Source organism: Drosophila teissieri, chromosome 3L, assembly GCF_016746235.2.
Source record: "Drosophila teissieri strain GT53w chromosome 3L, Prin_Dtei_1.1, whole genome shotgun sequence".
Classification (NCBI taxonomy): Eukaryota; Metazoa; Arthropoda; class Insecta; order Diptera; family Drosophilidae; genus Drosophila; species Drosophila teissieri.
The window spans coordinates 14,483,755-14,501,691 of record NC_053031.1 but is presented as its reverse complement, the minus strand read 5'-3'; the positions used below and the strand labels follow the sequence as shown (position 1 = coordinate 14,501,691).

General features: G+C 39.8%; 1 protein-coding gene across 1 annotated transcript in view; it reads right to left on the bottom strand.

The window, feature by feature from the left end:
- The window catches only part of LOC122616737 (frizzled), a 92,835-nt gene that overhangs the window by 41,805 nt on the left and 33,093 nt on the right, over nucleotides 1-17,937 (bottom strand). The window contains exons 3-4 of the mRNA XM_043792295.1: nucleotides 11,228-11,422; nucleotides 10,628-10,853 (exon numbers count right to left, since the gene is read on the bottom strand). Of these exons, the coding sequence (XP_043648230.1) occupies nucleotides 10,628-10,853; nucleotides 11,228-11,422 (421 nt within the window). The remainder of the gene's footprint in view (nucleotides 1-10,627; nucleotides 10,854-11,227; nucleotides 11,423-17,937) is intronic.

Below are 17,937 nucleotides of genomic sequence, written 5' to 3'. Positions count from 1 at the left end.
CTAAATTATTTACATTGCTAAAATCAAATTATATGTTTCCAAAGGAAATCCATTAGCACGGCCATAAGGCAGAGAATAGCCTTTTTAAAAACTCACTTTAGTGGCGCCGTCAAAAAGCTTTTCCGACTAGATCATCTGGCTCATTTTCCCCCGCTGGTTTTGTTTACACATCCAATGAAAATTCCACTTTCAGTCTGGCACGTTTCGAAGGTGCCTCATGGAGAGGGGTTAGGCCACCCCTTTCGTATTAACCCCCTCTGCCGACGGCCACAATTATGGCCTTTAACCCCTTTGTCAACAACTTGAGTTTATTTGAGCTTTATGCGCACATGCTGAGTCTGATTTTTGGCCAAGTCCGAAATGCCTTTGAGCGTTGTCCTCCGCTTTTGCCCCTTCCCCTTTCCCTTCCCCATGGACCAGCGATTTTCGCTCCCCACGTTCCTCGTCACATAATAATTTTATGTGCTTTTTGGCTGCTGCATTTTTGCATAGTCAGACCCTGAATTTGATGGACGAAGGGGGGTTCTGGCGGGGAGGTATCCTTTGGAAGATTGCGACAAAAGCAGAAAATGTTCAAAAAAATAAACGTTGAAATTATTATGGTCTGTTGCATTTTTTATGGTTTCGTTTTATATATATGTATATTCTACTGTCTGGGGTTGCTTTGGTTCCTTTTTTCCACATCTGAGTTTGCAAACGGGTAAAATGCATAGAAAATTTGCGATTTACGGGATTTGGCTGGTTCTGATTTTCTGGGGAATTTATTTGCTATGTCTGCTCGTGAGTCACCGATGGAGATTTTCGCACGAGATACCGATTTCAGGACGTGGTGCTGGTTTTTACATGTATGTAAAAAAGCCTTTTAGAAATATTGCATGTTTATAAATTATTTAATTATTCAATTACAGTTTTATATTCGGAAATATTACAAATTCAATCTAGAAATCCCCCTACTATTGTTGTTCTTTCTCCTTTGAATCACAAGACAGCTCTGCCAATTATGTTTTCAATTTCCGCAAGTCAACTTCAAAGACTCGAGGGAAGTCGAGCAACCACCACCGCTGAAACAAAGAACATGTTCTGGTCCTATTTTATACTTTCGCCAACTTCCCCTTTTTGGTTCACATTTGTTGACATTTCATTATGAACCACTCACCCTGAAGACGATATCAAATTTTAGAGGGTGGCTAGAGATTCTTGATTTTTGTTTTGCCTACGCACGTAATAAAAATAATAATAATATTTGGATTCGGGCGCGTGTGCATAATTTACGATAATTGCCACAGATCTGTGACATTTTCAATTAATTCGAAGAGGAGGTCTCTCAACAGTTGTCATAGATAAAAATACCATATATTTAATGGCTAATGCTGGTTGTAGATTTAATAATGCCTGACGTGTCGTAAAACCAAGTCGTATTTTATTCCGCCCATAGTTATCGCTCATAAAAGTCTTATAGTTTAAAGAGATTTTACGATCGAAGGGGATAATCTGAGGACACCCAACCGGACATCCATATCATAAATGTGAGTAAGGCAAAGTTGCTAAACCATTGCTTATGCTTAATTCATTTCCCTTTGGCTTTTCAAAATTTCCTTCGCTTTCGCAGCTTTTTCTACCATTTTCCCTTATTGACTTTATGGACTCGTACACGGATGTGGCATTTCCGGCCAGGCGACTACTTCTCCGTTTCCCACCCACGATCTAGAGAGCCAGAAAGGGGCCGTTGACCATAAAAGAGGCAGAATACACAACACAAAGTGGGACAGACCGGAGAATATAACAAAAGCCTCGGTTACAACGGTTTTTTTTTTAAGCGCCTTGGCCTGAGCTTGTAATGAACTTTTATTTGCATTGTACCCCACATGAGGGGGCGTTTCCCAAGGAGGAGGAGGGGATGGGGTTGGAAAATCCAGACAAGTGTGCCACAAGTCGATACAAACCGCACACACTCGTCCGCACACCCATTTCAATTCATTCATTTAGCCCATAAAGCCAGATGCATCCGCAGCCAAAGAAACCCATACACAGCGAGAAACGTATTGGCTTTTTATATATTCTTCTTAAAACACAGTAACTTAACGTGCTGTTAAAGTAAAGACTGTATTCGCTTAGGTACACATAACTATAGTAATATTTAAAGAACAGAATCATATTATATTGTATGATTTCAGGTTGGCACTCTTTTTATAAATAATACATATAAGGAATATCAACAAATACATACTCCCATTTTCTAAGTTAGTATTGGTTTTATGTATATATTTATCAGCATTTTTCGCACTGTGTAGTGGGACACTGAAAACTCGTCTTACCCCTTATGCGCCCAAGATCCAATCGATTTATGGGCATTTCCGGGTTGAAATCACTTAGAAGAGTTTGCTGAGTGGGCGGAGTAGGTGGAATCGCTTGTTAGTTCCTTTGTGTTTCGGTTTTATATTTTTCCTTCCTTTCAACCAATTCTAATGCATTCTGCGGCTCCCCCAAAAATATTTTTTTCACGAACTTGTAAGCTTCATAAAGTAAATATTTGAAAGGGAGCTGGAGATTTTTAAGGGATGTTTTTATAGGTATCTCCGAAGCTTTCTTGGAATCTTATCAAGTGTGGGATACTGAGTCATCTTCTGGGTTTATCCATCTTGGATTGAGTTATTGTACTTCAAGTAATTGAAGCTTAAGGGGAGGCAATCTATTTGATGTATAAATTGACCGATCGAAAGTCACCCTTAAAAAAATATTATATTGAGGAACTTAAGAAGAAAAGTGATTCTCAAGCTCACTAACTTTATTTGAGCCTAATAAAATAAGTTGAATTTGCAAATATTCACCTTTCTATTTAAACCTTAAAATGTCGATGTCACTATTAGTATTTCTTGTTTTAATCAATTTGGTCAGGGATTTTTTCTCCCAAATTTCATGCCACTTAATTAACCCTTGGCGGTGCACACTGAGGGCTAATTAACCCATTACCGTGCACCTGGCACATGAACAAACAAAAAACTGCGAGAACTATTCATCGCGTCATGCAAGCCGTGAGCAAGAGAGATGGGTAGAGAGAGAGCGAGAGAGAGGGAGAGGTAGCATGATAGAGTGTGAAAGTTTTGGCACTTTTTTTTATTTTCCGGCGCTGCCAAAAACATGCAAAAGGTGTTGGCCTAGAACAAAAGCAGAGCAGAAATACTAAGTGGAAAATAGAAAGAAAACCCAAAAATGTGGAAAACTTTTTTGAAGTTGTGCCAATAAATTGTGCGTTACCACTGTGGGGTTAAGCGACAGCTCCCTGCACGTGACAAGAAAACAACGAAAAAAAAGTTTCGAAAATACCCAAAAAATTATGAGTGAACGTAATTAAGAAAACTTTTGCTGCCGCACAATTGAAATCGAGTGAAATCAAAGAAGGCTGGGTACGAAAATCTTTTGCCCAACAGCGATTTGAGCACTTTAACCCACGCCATCCAAACAAATAAAAAAAGGAGAACCCAACGAAAAAAGCAATTTACACGCCGAAAGATTTCCTCCTTTCGCTTATCAAATTAGACAAAAGGGAGAAATTTGGGCGAAATGTGGGCGAAAGGCGTGGCGTTAACCCAGCAGGTCAAAGGTGTTGGCAAGCACCGCAGGAAGCATTTGAATTGCCCCCTGGCTGAGGGATATCCCATCGATATGGCGGCGTGCGAATTTTCGTGCCGAAAAGAGATTTTAATGACATCGGCTGCGCTTTATGGCCGCCGCAAAAGACAATTTCGTCCGCAAATTTCGTGTGGGCGTGTTTATTGTCGCTTTTCCCTCGCATTTACCCTCCCAAAAAAAAAGCATCTGACAGGATATTAGAAATAAACAGAACAGCAGGATGCCGCCCGTAAGGGAGGTACTTTAGTCGGTTTATACAGGGTATATGGCTGGTGTTTGTGTAGGCATCGAATCCATTCGCCGGAGGTGATAGAGTTTCAGACTTTCTTAACTGCAACGGATCGATGGAAAGTCATCAGCATTTTGGGGTGCTTCTGGGACACATTATCTTTAACTTTGTTGTATAAAATTGAAAATCAGCAGTATGGAATCAAAGACCTTGCAAATAAACCATTTCAACCATTAACTACCGAGTACAATAACGAAAGAGAGCTACACCATTTTGACATATTCTCATATTCATATTCACATTATTGGTGTTTAGATAAGAAAATATTTAAAAACATGATATGAAAATAGAGAGCTTCAAATCAAATCCAAACTATTTCCAAAATACCTTTAAACACGAAAACGGTATTCAGCGTACTAATTGTATTATTGTAAATCAATGCGGGTTTCTCACCTTTAGTTCTAAGAATATTCTTGACTAGCTTTAATTTTGGCATGAAGATGGTAAGCCAACCTCTACACACCATTCATTAGTTTCCTTTTGGCTGTTGAAGATTCATTAACTTGGCCGTCTTCACACTTAGCCCAGTCATTTTGTACGGTCTCCATTGTTCCCTTCTGGTCATTGGCCCTTATGCCGCTTCTTCTCCTTTAACAGTTCGCTCATTTTTTATTCGCCCTCGGGCAACAAGATGCCTAACTCGGCTTTAATGCTTTTCGAATCATATTAATTTGAATTAATGATTTTAATTGCTGCAAATTAGTGGGCACGCTGGACCACCGGAGCCGACAAAAGCTTTATGACTTTATAATGATCCGAGCCGTTACGAGTTCTATATAATTATACGATAATTCATGCCGGACTCTGGTCGCCAGCCAAATGTGAATGAGAGCCTCTTTGAGTTTTGGCAAACACTTTGATGCCCAATCATCTAATAGGAAAATCCACAAAAAGAAGGGCCAGACCAGACATGACAATCAAATTATGGCACAAAACGGCATAAAAACTCATAAAAATGACATTAGCCAAATGGAGCACGTACTGGATCCCGCTAAGATAAATGATGCCAAAAGCTTTCATATAAACAAAATATAAAAATGAAATCAAACAAATAATCTCCGAGTCGGGGCAAAAGAAACAGAAGCCGCACAAATGATGCGCAAAGCGAGAAAAAGTGAAACCTTTGCCTGCGCAATTGTTTCGAATAAATGTGGCACCTTTCATACCCTGCAATGAGTTCTTTAATGCTATTTATAGCACAGCGAGTTGTGCTTACCTTATGGAATAGATTAGCTTATATAAATAAGTAATAGCTATTTGTATGATATTTTGTTTAATGATTTTGTGCCCTTGACCTTTAAACTAACGCACGATAGAATCCATTCATTCAATGCCTTGGCATTTTTATAATCGTTGTTAGGGTAGCGCAGACTGCTCAGATTGTAAATGTAATCAAACGGATGACAGAAAAAGGCTCTCACCCCACCTGCCCCACCTGCCCCACCTTTCCTCGTATTTCTGAAAGCTATAGCGATGCCATTTCAGTAGCCATGACAACGAACAGCAATACCAAGTGAAGTTGAGGCCCGATGCCGTTTGGATATGCCCAGGGTAATAGCAACTTGTAGTCGTGTTGCCAATGTACAATGTAGCAACAACCTCGCGGTATCTCAAACTGCGTATCAGTTGCTGCTGCTGCTGTCGCCAATGTTGCTGTTGCTTTTGCTGTTGCTGCTGCTGTTACTATTGCTGTTGTTGCTGATGCTGGTGCTGTTGTTGCTGCTGCGACTCACGCACACGTTTCACGCTTTTTGCTGTTGTCTTTATCGCGTCTGCGAAGACCGTTTCTTGCCGATCCCCCCAAAACACCATTCCCCCCCTCCACGCGTTGTTTCGGCCATTTTAGCTACCGGTTTTACGCGCCAAAGTCTCCATAACTTTTGCCACATGCCATTCAACGCACATTGTTCGTGTTGCTATGCTGCAAGTTGCTGTTGCTGCTGCTGCTGCTGCAGATGCTGTTGCTGTTGCTGCTGCTGCTGCGGTCAACGGCTATGGAGCCTTCTTCATATGGATTGACTTTCAATCATTTCAATGGGTACATAAACTTGGGAGCTATCGGCTTAAGACAGCTAACACGAAGCAAATTTTATAGTTTCCCATTTTCCCATTTTTAAACAAGGATTTTACGGACCGTGGGATTATGGCAGCTAATATCTTTAAAAATATGTCATAAAAACTCGATATGGTCGCGAAAAATGCAATTGAATTTTGTTACGCATTGAAATGGAATTAATATAATTGGAATCATTAAGTTTTATTGATAATTGTATTTGATGTCAATCCGATAAAGTTATGAGCAAGCATTAAATGACTTTTTTGATATTCAATCCCATTTATGCAGAACCAAGATCACTACTTCTTTATAGAGTATCGCTCTTTTCAAGACATGCATTGAATTTATCGATTCCCACTGTTTGTGAATTCTTTAAAGACTGCGTTTTCGTCCCCAGAGCTGCATACTTTCCGTCTCTGTCGCCAGCACAAGCTGCGTCTCTTTCTATTTCTCAGAGGCTACGTCCGTCGATTGCCTTTGTCTGAATATGTGACTTGCATGCAAGAAAAGTGCTTCATTCCGTGAATCGACTTTAGCATTTCATTTGCTGCTACTCACTACTCACTCTAATTCTGCGCCGTTCATTTCATTTGGTTTCTGTGTGGGTTATGTTTGGCACGATTGCCATGGAAACTGCAAATGCCAAAGCGCATTATTTGATTATGCGAGGCCATTTGAGAAGAGTGAAAGAGATGGGTGGGATGCAAAGGAAAGAGACGGAACGTTAGGTCAAAGAGCGAGCCAACTCTTTTTGTATGATCCTTGAACAAAAGTCCGCCAGCACTTGCATAACATTTCCAGCTGTCTTCCACCTGACTGACAAATGCATTTCAAAGTGCATTTCCCCTTCCACTGAAAACCCCCCCGTTTTCCGCCTTTCCTGCTAAACCACTCTGTTTCATAAATCATTCATGCGCCAGTATTTTTATGCCATTCGATAAGTGGCTCTCAATTGCTTATTTTTCTTTTGGAGAATCCCTTTCAATGGACAGTGGTTCAGGCCAGCTAGCAACTTATTAAAGATTAGTTTGTGATCTTTAAAAATAATGTAACTTTATTAACTTGACTAAATGCGATCATATGCAACATATTCAGCTTTACGTATAATTTCTCAAAATAGCTTAGGCTTGTGAATTTGCTTAATATGTTTCTGATTTGTTTATACCATACAACATTTTATATTTTCATTACATATGTATATTCTTTTTTTAAACATATTCCCAATAGTCACTGTACAAAGGTTTATTCTCCATTCAACGCTCATTCTCCAGTAAGCAAAAATAGGTCCGCCTTGGATAAATTATGTTAATTTAGTTCCATGCCGCCTGCTCCACTCCACTTTGCTCTTTAATAACTTGACAAATGAAGAAAAGAAAAAGGCGGGCAGAGAAGTCTCTTCAACGGACTTACGACTGCCAGGCATATAATTTCGCAAAAGCGCAACAAATTGTTAATTTTCCTTTGCTCTGCGTCTCTTTCGGTTTATGTTAATTTGCATATTTTCTTCGTTGCTTCGTTTTTTTTCGCGTTCTTATAAATGAAAAATAATTGTTGAGCGTGTCTACAAAATGGTAATAAATTCTAGACAAGTAAAGCAAATTGTTGCCTTTGGGTTGCTCGTCTATTTAGGGGTATACTTAAGATTTTCGTGAGTTGAACAGAAATGCGCATTGTAAATCGTAATACTATGCTGTACTGTTATAAGCCTTTAGATGGTTATAAATCATAATTCAACCTTTTAATCTAATATTGTAATAGGTAAACTAAAAACCGCACAATTATGAGTAGTCTTTTAAATTCATCTGGGGCCTTTAATTCAGTAAATTTTGTTCCACTTTTGAAAGCCTAGCAGTTCATGTTTGACTGGACCAAAAATCAAAAATCCAAATGCAGACCCACTTTGCCCGTTTAATATTCGCAGCACAAAGCAAATGGAATCCCTCGGAACTGGACATTTGCAGGTGGACAGGTTCAGGTGATTCATAGGTCTCTTTCTGCGATATTCCACACTGAATTTCTGTCTACAGAATGGGGGGAAAATCCATCAAATGAGCTGCCAACGCGTTGTGGAGTCAATACAAATTGTTAGCTTCCCCGTTTGACGCCCTCTACAGTGGATCCTCCCTGCCATTTACTTGGCCAGAAGTGTTTAAAGGGGAGTGCCAGTGGCTGGGTGGATGGAGGAGGGGATGTATTTTCTGGGGGTATATCTGTGAGCATTATTCAATGTTTGCAACGAACGTGCGCAAATTACGGATTCAATGCACGTAGCCGGCGGCCAAAGCTTCCAAGCTTCCCGCCTCGAGCGATTCAGACTTTGTTTACCCAAGAGCAGTCGATGTTGTATGTACATCTAATATTGTTGTTGCCTCGGTGGGTAGTTGTTGTAGTTGTTGTTGTAGTCTACCGCCATCATCAACGCCCAAGCAACAACTGTCCTATCCCTCTTTCGCTGTCGCACTCAAACTGACGACACATTAAAATAATGTATTTTTAAATTTAACATTAATTGCCGCTGAATGGTTTCTGAATGGGCTGCAGCACCGCGAGAAAAAAGGGGGGTTCTTAGCAGCAATTTTCGGTTTTAAGATGTGTTTAGCTCAGACGCATTGAGAAGTCTTTCGTATGGTAAGTCTTCTCTATGACCTTACAACTATATTTTTAGGTTTATCTACTATTTAAAATTTCAAATATTTGATCTCAGTGTATGAACCGGCTGCGCCTGTTCCTTTCCATTTACTGTTATTTTCTCGGCGAAGCATCTCAAGGAGTGCCCCTTACAGCAACAGCGATGGTCGCCAGTCGCTTGCAGTGCATTAAGTCATCATTTTATTTTAATTTTTTTCGGAGACTTTTCCCATAAATCGCTTTTCCTTTGCCTGAGATTTTAATGTATTTATATAAGACGCGATGAGGGGAAAATATGTTTTTTATGGCTTTTGGCATTTTGCATGCATTAGCGAGTGTCTCTCGAGTGTCTGTGTGCGCTTAGGATAGAGTGAAAAAATGTTGATTATATTTATTAAGCAATTGAAAAATTGTTCATTGCTGGAAGGGGATGAGTGCCGTCGAATTGTAGATTTAAAGTGATAAAGATTGTCATTTAGTACTATAGAATTCGCAATAACATACTTTTAATATGTTATTATCGCAATATAAACCTGAAAAATTATATCTTAGCTAATATTTATCATAATGTTGATGGTACAAATTCTTGAGTATGGCATTGATTCGCAAATCCTATAACTCATGTCCCGACACTTGTCAGGATAATTCGTTGCCCCGTTTACCACAATGCAGCAGTAATCCAGTGTTAAGCTGGCACCTAGCTAACCTCGCTCGCTCCCTGAAATTACGTAACCGGGTCATCAAGTAGAGCCAGTTAATGCCGGGTCTATAAGTGCCCATCAACGGGGCAGCTCCACCCACCCCACTCGGTGGCCACTCCAAATTGTCTATGACTTTCATTCGATTTGCCTAACAAGCCATAATCATGTGCTGCTGTATTTAATTACTACCGTCTGGTCTGGTCGTATTGGAAATTGTCCGGGCTATAGAAAGAGAAGCAGGGATGTTGGGTTAGAGGACGAGAGGGATGGAGCACTGGAGCTTGGATGGCAAACACAATTGAGTCATTAAGCCGCAATCTAATTAAGCCCAAAAATGTGAAATGAGCCCAGGAATGGGCAACAACGAGAAGGCCTCTAAGTTGGCTTAGTGGCTACGCGTTAAGCGAATTAGTTTTGGTCTTGTTCTTTGACTTGGAACCCCACAAAAAGCAAAAAAAAAAAAGCAGGCAACTCATCTGAAGTCCACAAATTTTTACGGCACTTTAACGTGACCGTTTTCAGGCAACGTTCTTTTTCCCCTCCGCGGTTTACATTTTTTTTGTTGGTCGCCAAGATTTATTTCGTGTCTGTCCGACTACGCGACCACGTAGGTCATTAAATTGTTTAGAAATCGCGGACAACCGAATTAGAAGATTCCAAAAGTATCTCGGTATCCAGACCCAAATAACCGAGCCCAGCCCAAGACCCCATTCTCAAATGAACCACAAAATGACTGACAAACGGTGGCACCAGAATCTGTACAGTGGTTGAAAGACTAGTTGAAAGTGGATTAAAAAGTTCGGTATCGCTGGCACCAGGAATATTTTAAATACTTTTTTAATAACAGAAGATGTATTATCATATGAAGAAGGGATTTTAGGTTCATTTTAATACAAAGAATAAGTAGATGATATTTTAAATATAAAAACCTTCTCATAATAAGGAGTTTATTTCTGTAGATGAAATACATTCATTACTTTCTACACGCCGCAGTCCCACTGCTTTTTTTCCTTTTTCATTTTTAATTTTTTGTTGGTTTTCCAAGATTTTAGTAGCTCTTTCTGGCTGGTAGCAGCAACCGAGCCGCAGCCACGAGAAATAGATATAGTTAATGCCGCAAATGATGTCTAATGACGGTTTCGTCTTACGCGTTGAAATTGCCCAAAACCGCAGCCGATGGCTGGGTAAAGTTTTGGGCGGAGTGTGTGACGGAAATTGATGTGGACACGGGCAGATTAATGAGCCACTGGATCAAGGTCGCATTGGTATATTTGCTGGCTGATAATCGATAATAATCGGGGCGGGGATTTGAGCCGAACTTACCTTCAACTTTGGCCAGGGCCAGCACGGAGATGGTCTGCAGGGCGGGCACCGCCCAGGCAACCAGGTGGAATAAGTGCGACTTGTTCTCAATCGCCTCGTGGCCCCATTTGAGGCCGGCGGCCAAAAACCAGGCGAATGCCAGACACGACCACCACGCGAAGGCCGCCATGCAGCAGAAGTAGAGTGCCATGAATAAAACCGTGCAGGACGTGGTTTGCCGGTGGCCCTGTTGGAGGAGAGAGAAGTGAACTCGGTCAATAAAATAACAATTAACTGAAAACACGGTGGGAGGTCAAAGCTTTAAGTACTCATGCAGAGAAGGAATATATTTGTAACTTATATAATCAAAGGTGCTTTCAAGACAGATCTATAAGTATAACTATACATTCGTGGCATTCAAATTATTTTCAATTATCGTAATATATCAATTATGTTATAAATCTTCTATATATGTTTGGTTTTTTATTAGCACTGTCTGTAAGAGATTACATCTCTGCAGTAAAACTGCAGCAAATAAAATTAGCCCTTTCGGTTGCATTTCAAGTAATTGAAGACCGGTTTCCCTGCTACTGCAGAGGCGCTTCTCTGGGGTCATCTCACCTGGGTGATGGTGGACATCATCTGCAGGCGGCCGAGTTTGACGGGCGGCGGAAATGGTTCCCGGCACGACACGGAGTCGCCCGCCCCCAGGCCCGCCACGTAGGCACACCCAACTACCAAGTAGCAGACGGCCAAGAAGACGATGGCCCGCTCCGGGTAACGAAAACGCGACGAGTCAATCAGGAAGGTGAGCACCTGCAACGAGTCATAAAGGGGGAGAATGGGTATTAAATATAAATTTAAATTTAATTAGGTTCGCCTTAATTAAGCCCGAATATGCTTTGATGTTCCCTTAAAAATGCATTAGGCTCTATATCAGTGCGGGCACATTAAAGGAGAGGAGCGAACCTATTAGGAGATCCCCCCACTCCGGCGCCTTTTGGTCATTAGGCTCTACACATTAGCTGATTGTGATTGTTGTGCCATTTACTCCAAAGGCCGAGGCTCATTTAATTCGCAAGGTTTCTTCTTTTCCCTCGGCAAGTTGGCCTTAATGAATATGGCTGAGATGTCCTTAACTGGAATTGCTTTTCGTAAGAGAGCTAAGACAAATGCCGAAAATGGCGGGGAAACCTTAATCACTTTAATATTTACTTCTCTGCCAAATAATAAAAATAAGCACTTTATTTTCCCATGTCTCTCAAAAAATTATTTCTAACAAATATTTGTAGTTCCTAGTCGTAATTGTAGCGTCATATAAGTTGCAAATATCAAACTTTAATTTATCATGATTTCTCTTAATTTACGTTGGCTTTTAAGTTCAACCACTTAATGTGTATACAGAGCAGAAATTAACTATAATGATCCTATCATTTCGGGAGATAAATGACGAAGAAGTACTTTCCGGTTTTAGTTTATTACCCATACGCAGTGTGGCGCCCTGCAGAAGTGGATAGAAATCGATAGATATCTATCGTGCCTTAATTGAGACGTCGAGTATATTAACTCATTTTACCAACAATTGCCAGTTTGGCTAACCAACAATAAAGGGTTCTCCTCAGACGGACACAACTTCCGGCTTGCCAGAGGGACCAATAGTACGTATGTATATGTATATACGGGCAACTATAAAACCCGAGATAAGGCCAGCATAATGGTTGACAATTCCTCAAAGCTGTAAAAGCAATTACAATCCACACACAGATGCTGTTTTCCCTGCTTATCCCCAGCCGCAAACTCACACATTAAACTTCACCACCCTGCTCTAAATTTCTCTGTTGCTTGTCTGATTACGCGCCATTTAAATAAATTCATTAACATTCTCACTAAGCCAGGCCAAGGAGTCTTTTGTCTAAGCCAGAAACCCCGGACCAGAAAACCCGACCAAACCCAAACCCAAACCTAAACCCAAACGCAAGCAAAGTCATTTAATTTGATCATTACAAAACTATCAGAGAGAAACAGTTAGCTGGCAGTTGGGTTTGTGTGGGTGCTGCGCTCGCATGTGTGTGTCCATGGGAGTATCTGTGTGTGGGCTGTGTTTGCGTTTGAGTTGTTCGCATTGCATTAATGTGCTGAGTATTATTGTTGCCACGACGAAACCTCTGAATTATTCATAGATGCAGAACGCACTTCTCGGCTCTGAGTCGTGGCTAACATCGGTCCCCATCAGAAAACCACACGGCTGCACTGGGAAAAATACCTCTTTAGGTGATTACTTCATATTTTATAAATGGCAATTCCTCACTTTCTCTTTTAAACATTCTTATTGCATTTCAATTGATTCTGACATTAAATCTTATAGATTTCTTAGATTTCTTTACAATTCATACAACTTTAAGTTCAAGTCTGTCGATATTATACGAATAGATGGTCGTTCGACCCGTATTTCCTTGAAATCATAGCCCTCTTAGCCAAGCTTTCATCTAATTTCCACCTACGCATTGTCTTCTCTGCTCCACCAGTGCCTTCCATCCTCATTTAAATGCAAAATATATTCGTTCAGGCGGGGCAGGGAGGAGATGTGGATAGGAAGTGAGTCAGTTTGTAACTCCTTTTGTTGACTACGCTCCACTGCAGAAGAAACAAGCTGAGAAATTGAATAGAATTGTTTATTTATGCCAAAAACAACATGAAAAAGGGTGTTTAAACCCCATCTCCTTCAACTTCCCGTAGCAATTTGTTATGCCACGCATGATGGGTGCAAAATGGAACTCGAATCTCCCGAGTAGGTGTGACTAGGTACAAATGAAACGAAATAAGCTGCAAATGCTGAAACAATTGGCAAACAGCAGAGACTCCTCCAAAATCTTCTGTCCCTCTGCCACATGCGCCCAAGTTGACACGCCCACAAATTATGCGTCATCGGGGGCGGAAGTTTTCCCAACTTGGCAAATAACATGCAGCGTTTTTTGGGCAACACCCACTCGAAGTTGTGTGGAAATTCGGCTCGAGGAAGAGCTTAGTTTGAGTGGCACTCGTAAATATTGCAGCAAAATTGTTTTGATATTTCAGACCGAGTTCTTCTAGTAAGTCTTAATACCGTTTACCAATACCAATCTAATTTACTGCCATTTTTCTAAGAAACTTAAAAACAGCGCCTCATGTAACGCAATTGTTGAAATTGCTTTTACCTTAACACAACAAATGGATTTTTCAAATGGATTTCCATAATGCCCATTTCTTTAATTTAACTTCTTGCAAACATTCCATCAACAAAAAGGAAATAAATTATTTAACTCGAGCCGCCGCGCCTTTCATGGTCAGTTAAAAAAGTAATTTCAATTTTTAGCGCTCATAAATTTCGTGGAGTCGGGTCATTAAAATCAGCCCAAAAACTAAAGTGGTTACACCCACCTAACCTCCCAAACTAAAAACCGCACCGCCCCCTCTTCTTCGCTGGAGTGTTGAAAACTAAAAGCCACAGAAAAGCTTTGAGAGCTTCGCCAGCGGTTGGCAGTTTTGAATTTTGCATAAATTAGATTTAACTCACAACTAACAAAAAAAAAAAAAACTCGTTCAAAAATGGTATAAATTTGCATAAGGAAGCAACAACAATGGTTCGCTTTTTTTGGAGGGTGTATCGTCCATTAGAATAACTAACTATTAACATAAACATTTAAGTCAGGTTGGACAGAGATTACGGCATAAATTTTGCGGCAAATGTTTGCGGCGAAGTTTTATATTTGCTGTTTTTGACATCTGATGTTTATGACATGTGTTTTTTATGCATATCAATGATTAAATATTTGGTGCATATTTAACGACTATTAATAACATTGTATATATCCCATATCTCCAAAACCCCAAAAAAAAGCCAGCTGTCAAAACATTTGTGCCAAAAAAGTCTGTCTGAAAGGGAAAATGCAGCAAAGGGTTCATGTTCGCTGGTTTTTGGATGCAGTCACCATGAGCTGTCATATTTGCTCATATCTTCTTCAGTCGCAACTATCGAAATATGCGCCTCACTGAACTTTCAGTTTCTGGCTTTCGATTTCCTCTTTTTTCGGGTTCTTCGCATCAGGGGTTGTAATTAAGAAAATGTCATCAAAGTCAACGACTAGACGATTATTTGCTCTTTCGGCAAACACACAATGTCATTTCCTCTTTTCGCTTTTCATTGGAAAACACATGTCAGGCAAAGAAGGATGAGAGTGGGGAAAAGCTCACTCATTGTCTCATCTCATCTAATGCGCTTAATGAAAAAGGTGTTGATTGTTGACAGTTGACGTGACACACAGAATCCCCCATTTCACATTTCTCATTTTCCGCACATAAGTTTACTTCTGCGAAAATTCCTCTAACAATTTCACCTGTCGCACAAGTAAAACTTTTTGCGGGTGCAAAAATATTTGCTTTAGTTCGCGCAAATTGAAATAAAATGTGCTTGTTTATAATTTCACTTGATACTTGAAATGAAAAGCCCCAAAGGTTTTCCCAGGTTAGTAAAAGTTGGACTGTCGTAGGAAATTGGTTGGGGAAAAAGTTAAGATTACTTTCCTTCAGTAACTTTAACTTGGCTTGAGGTTGACGTTCTCATACCAGATATTAAAATAATTTAACTTTATCTGAAAAATGTCCTGCAGACCATTTTATATCTTAGATTATTCAGGTTACACCTTAAACATTTATGGCGTTCTACAAAAATTGCTGTTTGAATATTCAAGTATTTTCATTACCTTTTACATCAACCACATTTCAATATTTTCCTTGACACATTTGTTTTCATTTCAATCAAGTAGGTCAGCACTTTATTTATTTAATACCGAGCCTCGCCTGAATGTCACAACAAAATCCATAAAAATTAGAAGCATTTCAAGCTCAAAGCCAAACATTCATCGTTCGACAAATATTTGTTGATATGTGTTTTTCTATCCTGCTCATCTAAACCAAAGGATAAACTGAAATTTTCTAATGCTCTCGTATGCATTTTTTTTGCTGTTTCCATTTTTATTGACATATTTTGATGTGCAATTTTTTATCCCTCCACACTCACACAGACATATATGGAGGGAAAGAGAAAGTTTATTAAAAGCAACAAAAAGTACAAACAAACATAACCCACATTTCATGGGGAATTTATTGAGATGTATTGAGCACTATTCGCATTCTCACATAAACAGGGGAAATAGCAAACGCAAGAGGAAGCCAAATAAAAAGCCATTCAAATATTTAATGTGTGTGCGCCAGAGGAAGAGCATTTTCCAGGGTTTATGAAGGCTTATTTGGGTTAACTTTTAAAAGACAACCGAAAGTGGGGAAAATACCTCACACAACAACTTCAATTTGAAAGCCACTTGTATTGATGTCCCAAAGTGCACAAAAAGGACTTCTTCTCTGTCGAAGCTTGTAAAGCAATATTAAAATTCATGAATAAATTACTTTTCAAGCAGTGAAGTAGTATAGCAAAAATATAAATTTTCCCACCTCTGTGTGCACTAAAAATACATTAGTAGAAAATCCAATCAATTCCAATTAAATGATCTTCATGCATTGGAATCAATCAGAGAATTCCATAAAATAAACTGATGTAATGGAATGGGAATATTCCCATCATCATCACCGGCAAAATGTTGCACTTGACTAAATAACAAAACATAGGGGCGAAATTTGCATGAACTGAAACTGATGAATGCGTGGAAATTGCAAAAATCCAACGAATGAAAATGAAAATGAAAATGAGATGGAAAGCACTCAGAGAACATAATAATAATCGTAAAAAGTAAGTAGAATGAGCTCCCAACTGAAAGTCTTCTGCGTTGGCCCTGGAAAAACAATTTCGGAATTTGCATATAATTTGTTGTTGTTTTGCTATTATGAGTTGCACAGATATGCCACGCCCACGAAGGACGGCCATATCTGGCACTGACAATGGGCGACAAATTATATGCAATGGCAAAAATTTATCACACACACGGAGGGAAAATAGTGAAAAGACGGAAAAGAGCGGAGGAGATGCCATGCAAAACATGTCCCCATATGAGTGACAATGTTCTCAAGGGGTGAATTTTACCCCCAATCCCCCCCAAAAAAGGTCCTTTATTTCTCTGGGGCTGATAGATGTAGCGCAACTACATGATGGGTGTGTGTTTGTGTGAGCCAGTCAGTCAGAACCTCTCCAGTTTTGATGGATGTGCTTTTCGGGTCGCCTATCCTTTATAAACCCGCATACCTACATTTTGTTTTCCTCCGCCTGATTGCTTGGGAATTATAAGCACGCTGATCATATTCATTTTTTGTTTCTCCTGTTGATTAGTGCCTGTCATGTGCTGGGGCCAGAGCACCTAAATTGATTTTTTATTCAAATTTTGTCAGTTTTTTTCACTTGATGGATATGAGCAAGAGCAAACAAAGCGTATAAAAAACGAACACATTTTCCGATGCAGGCAAATGCCTGACTAACAAGTTGATTTCCATATGTGAAAGTGATGGAGGAAACGGAGTGGGGCATGGGCAGAGAGCATCCCTCACAAGTCCTTTCACATGATGAATAGTTCCAGGGAGATGAGATAATTAGACAAGTCAATTGATTGATTTATTGCCATGGGACATATTCAGGCGAAGCGGAATAAGTGGTGTTTAAAAAAAAGGAAGGCTGTACTTGTTGTATTTCAGTTAAATAAATAATAACAAATAAAAATAATAAATTTGTTTTAAATATTTCTTTAGATACAATTTATCCTAACACATGCTAGACTGGAAATTATTATAGCAATAAGCCTTATCCGACTTATCCTTTGACTTCACTTGATTTATTCTCTTTAACCTTATCTGCAAACAAGCATTAATAATGTGTACGTAATTTTCCCTTTCACATTTCTGTCACATTTATTCTGACCCCTCAACCATGTTGACCTATAACCTTTAACTCTTTAAGTTCGCATTCCATCTCCAGCTCCTTGCTCTGAGACTGGCAAGGTATAGACATAGTACAATGCGAAAACTATTTGCAATATTAGTTCAGAGCTGATCCATCCCGAAGGCATTCGAATATAGTCGAATCAAAAGGAGCAGGGCACATGGTATGCCCAGGACATTCCGAAATATCAAAGGGCAATTCTAATAATATTTGAAATTTACTTTTGTTCTGCCATTTGTCCTCCCACAGCCGCATTCACACATGCCACATGCCAAGGCGCGCAGAGGAGCCTTCGTGTCCCTTTATTCCCCTATATGGTTGGGTATATTCGACATGCCAACAATATCCCAACCTCATCAAAGGTATCCTGCCTTGCCAAGAAGGCCTTGGGGCTTTTGATGGGTGGGTAGGT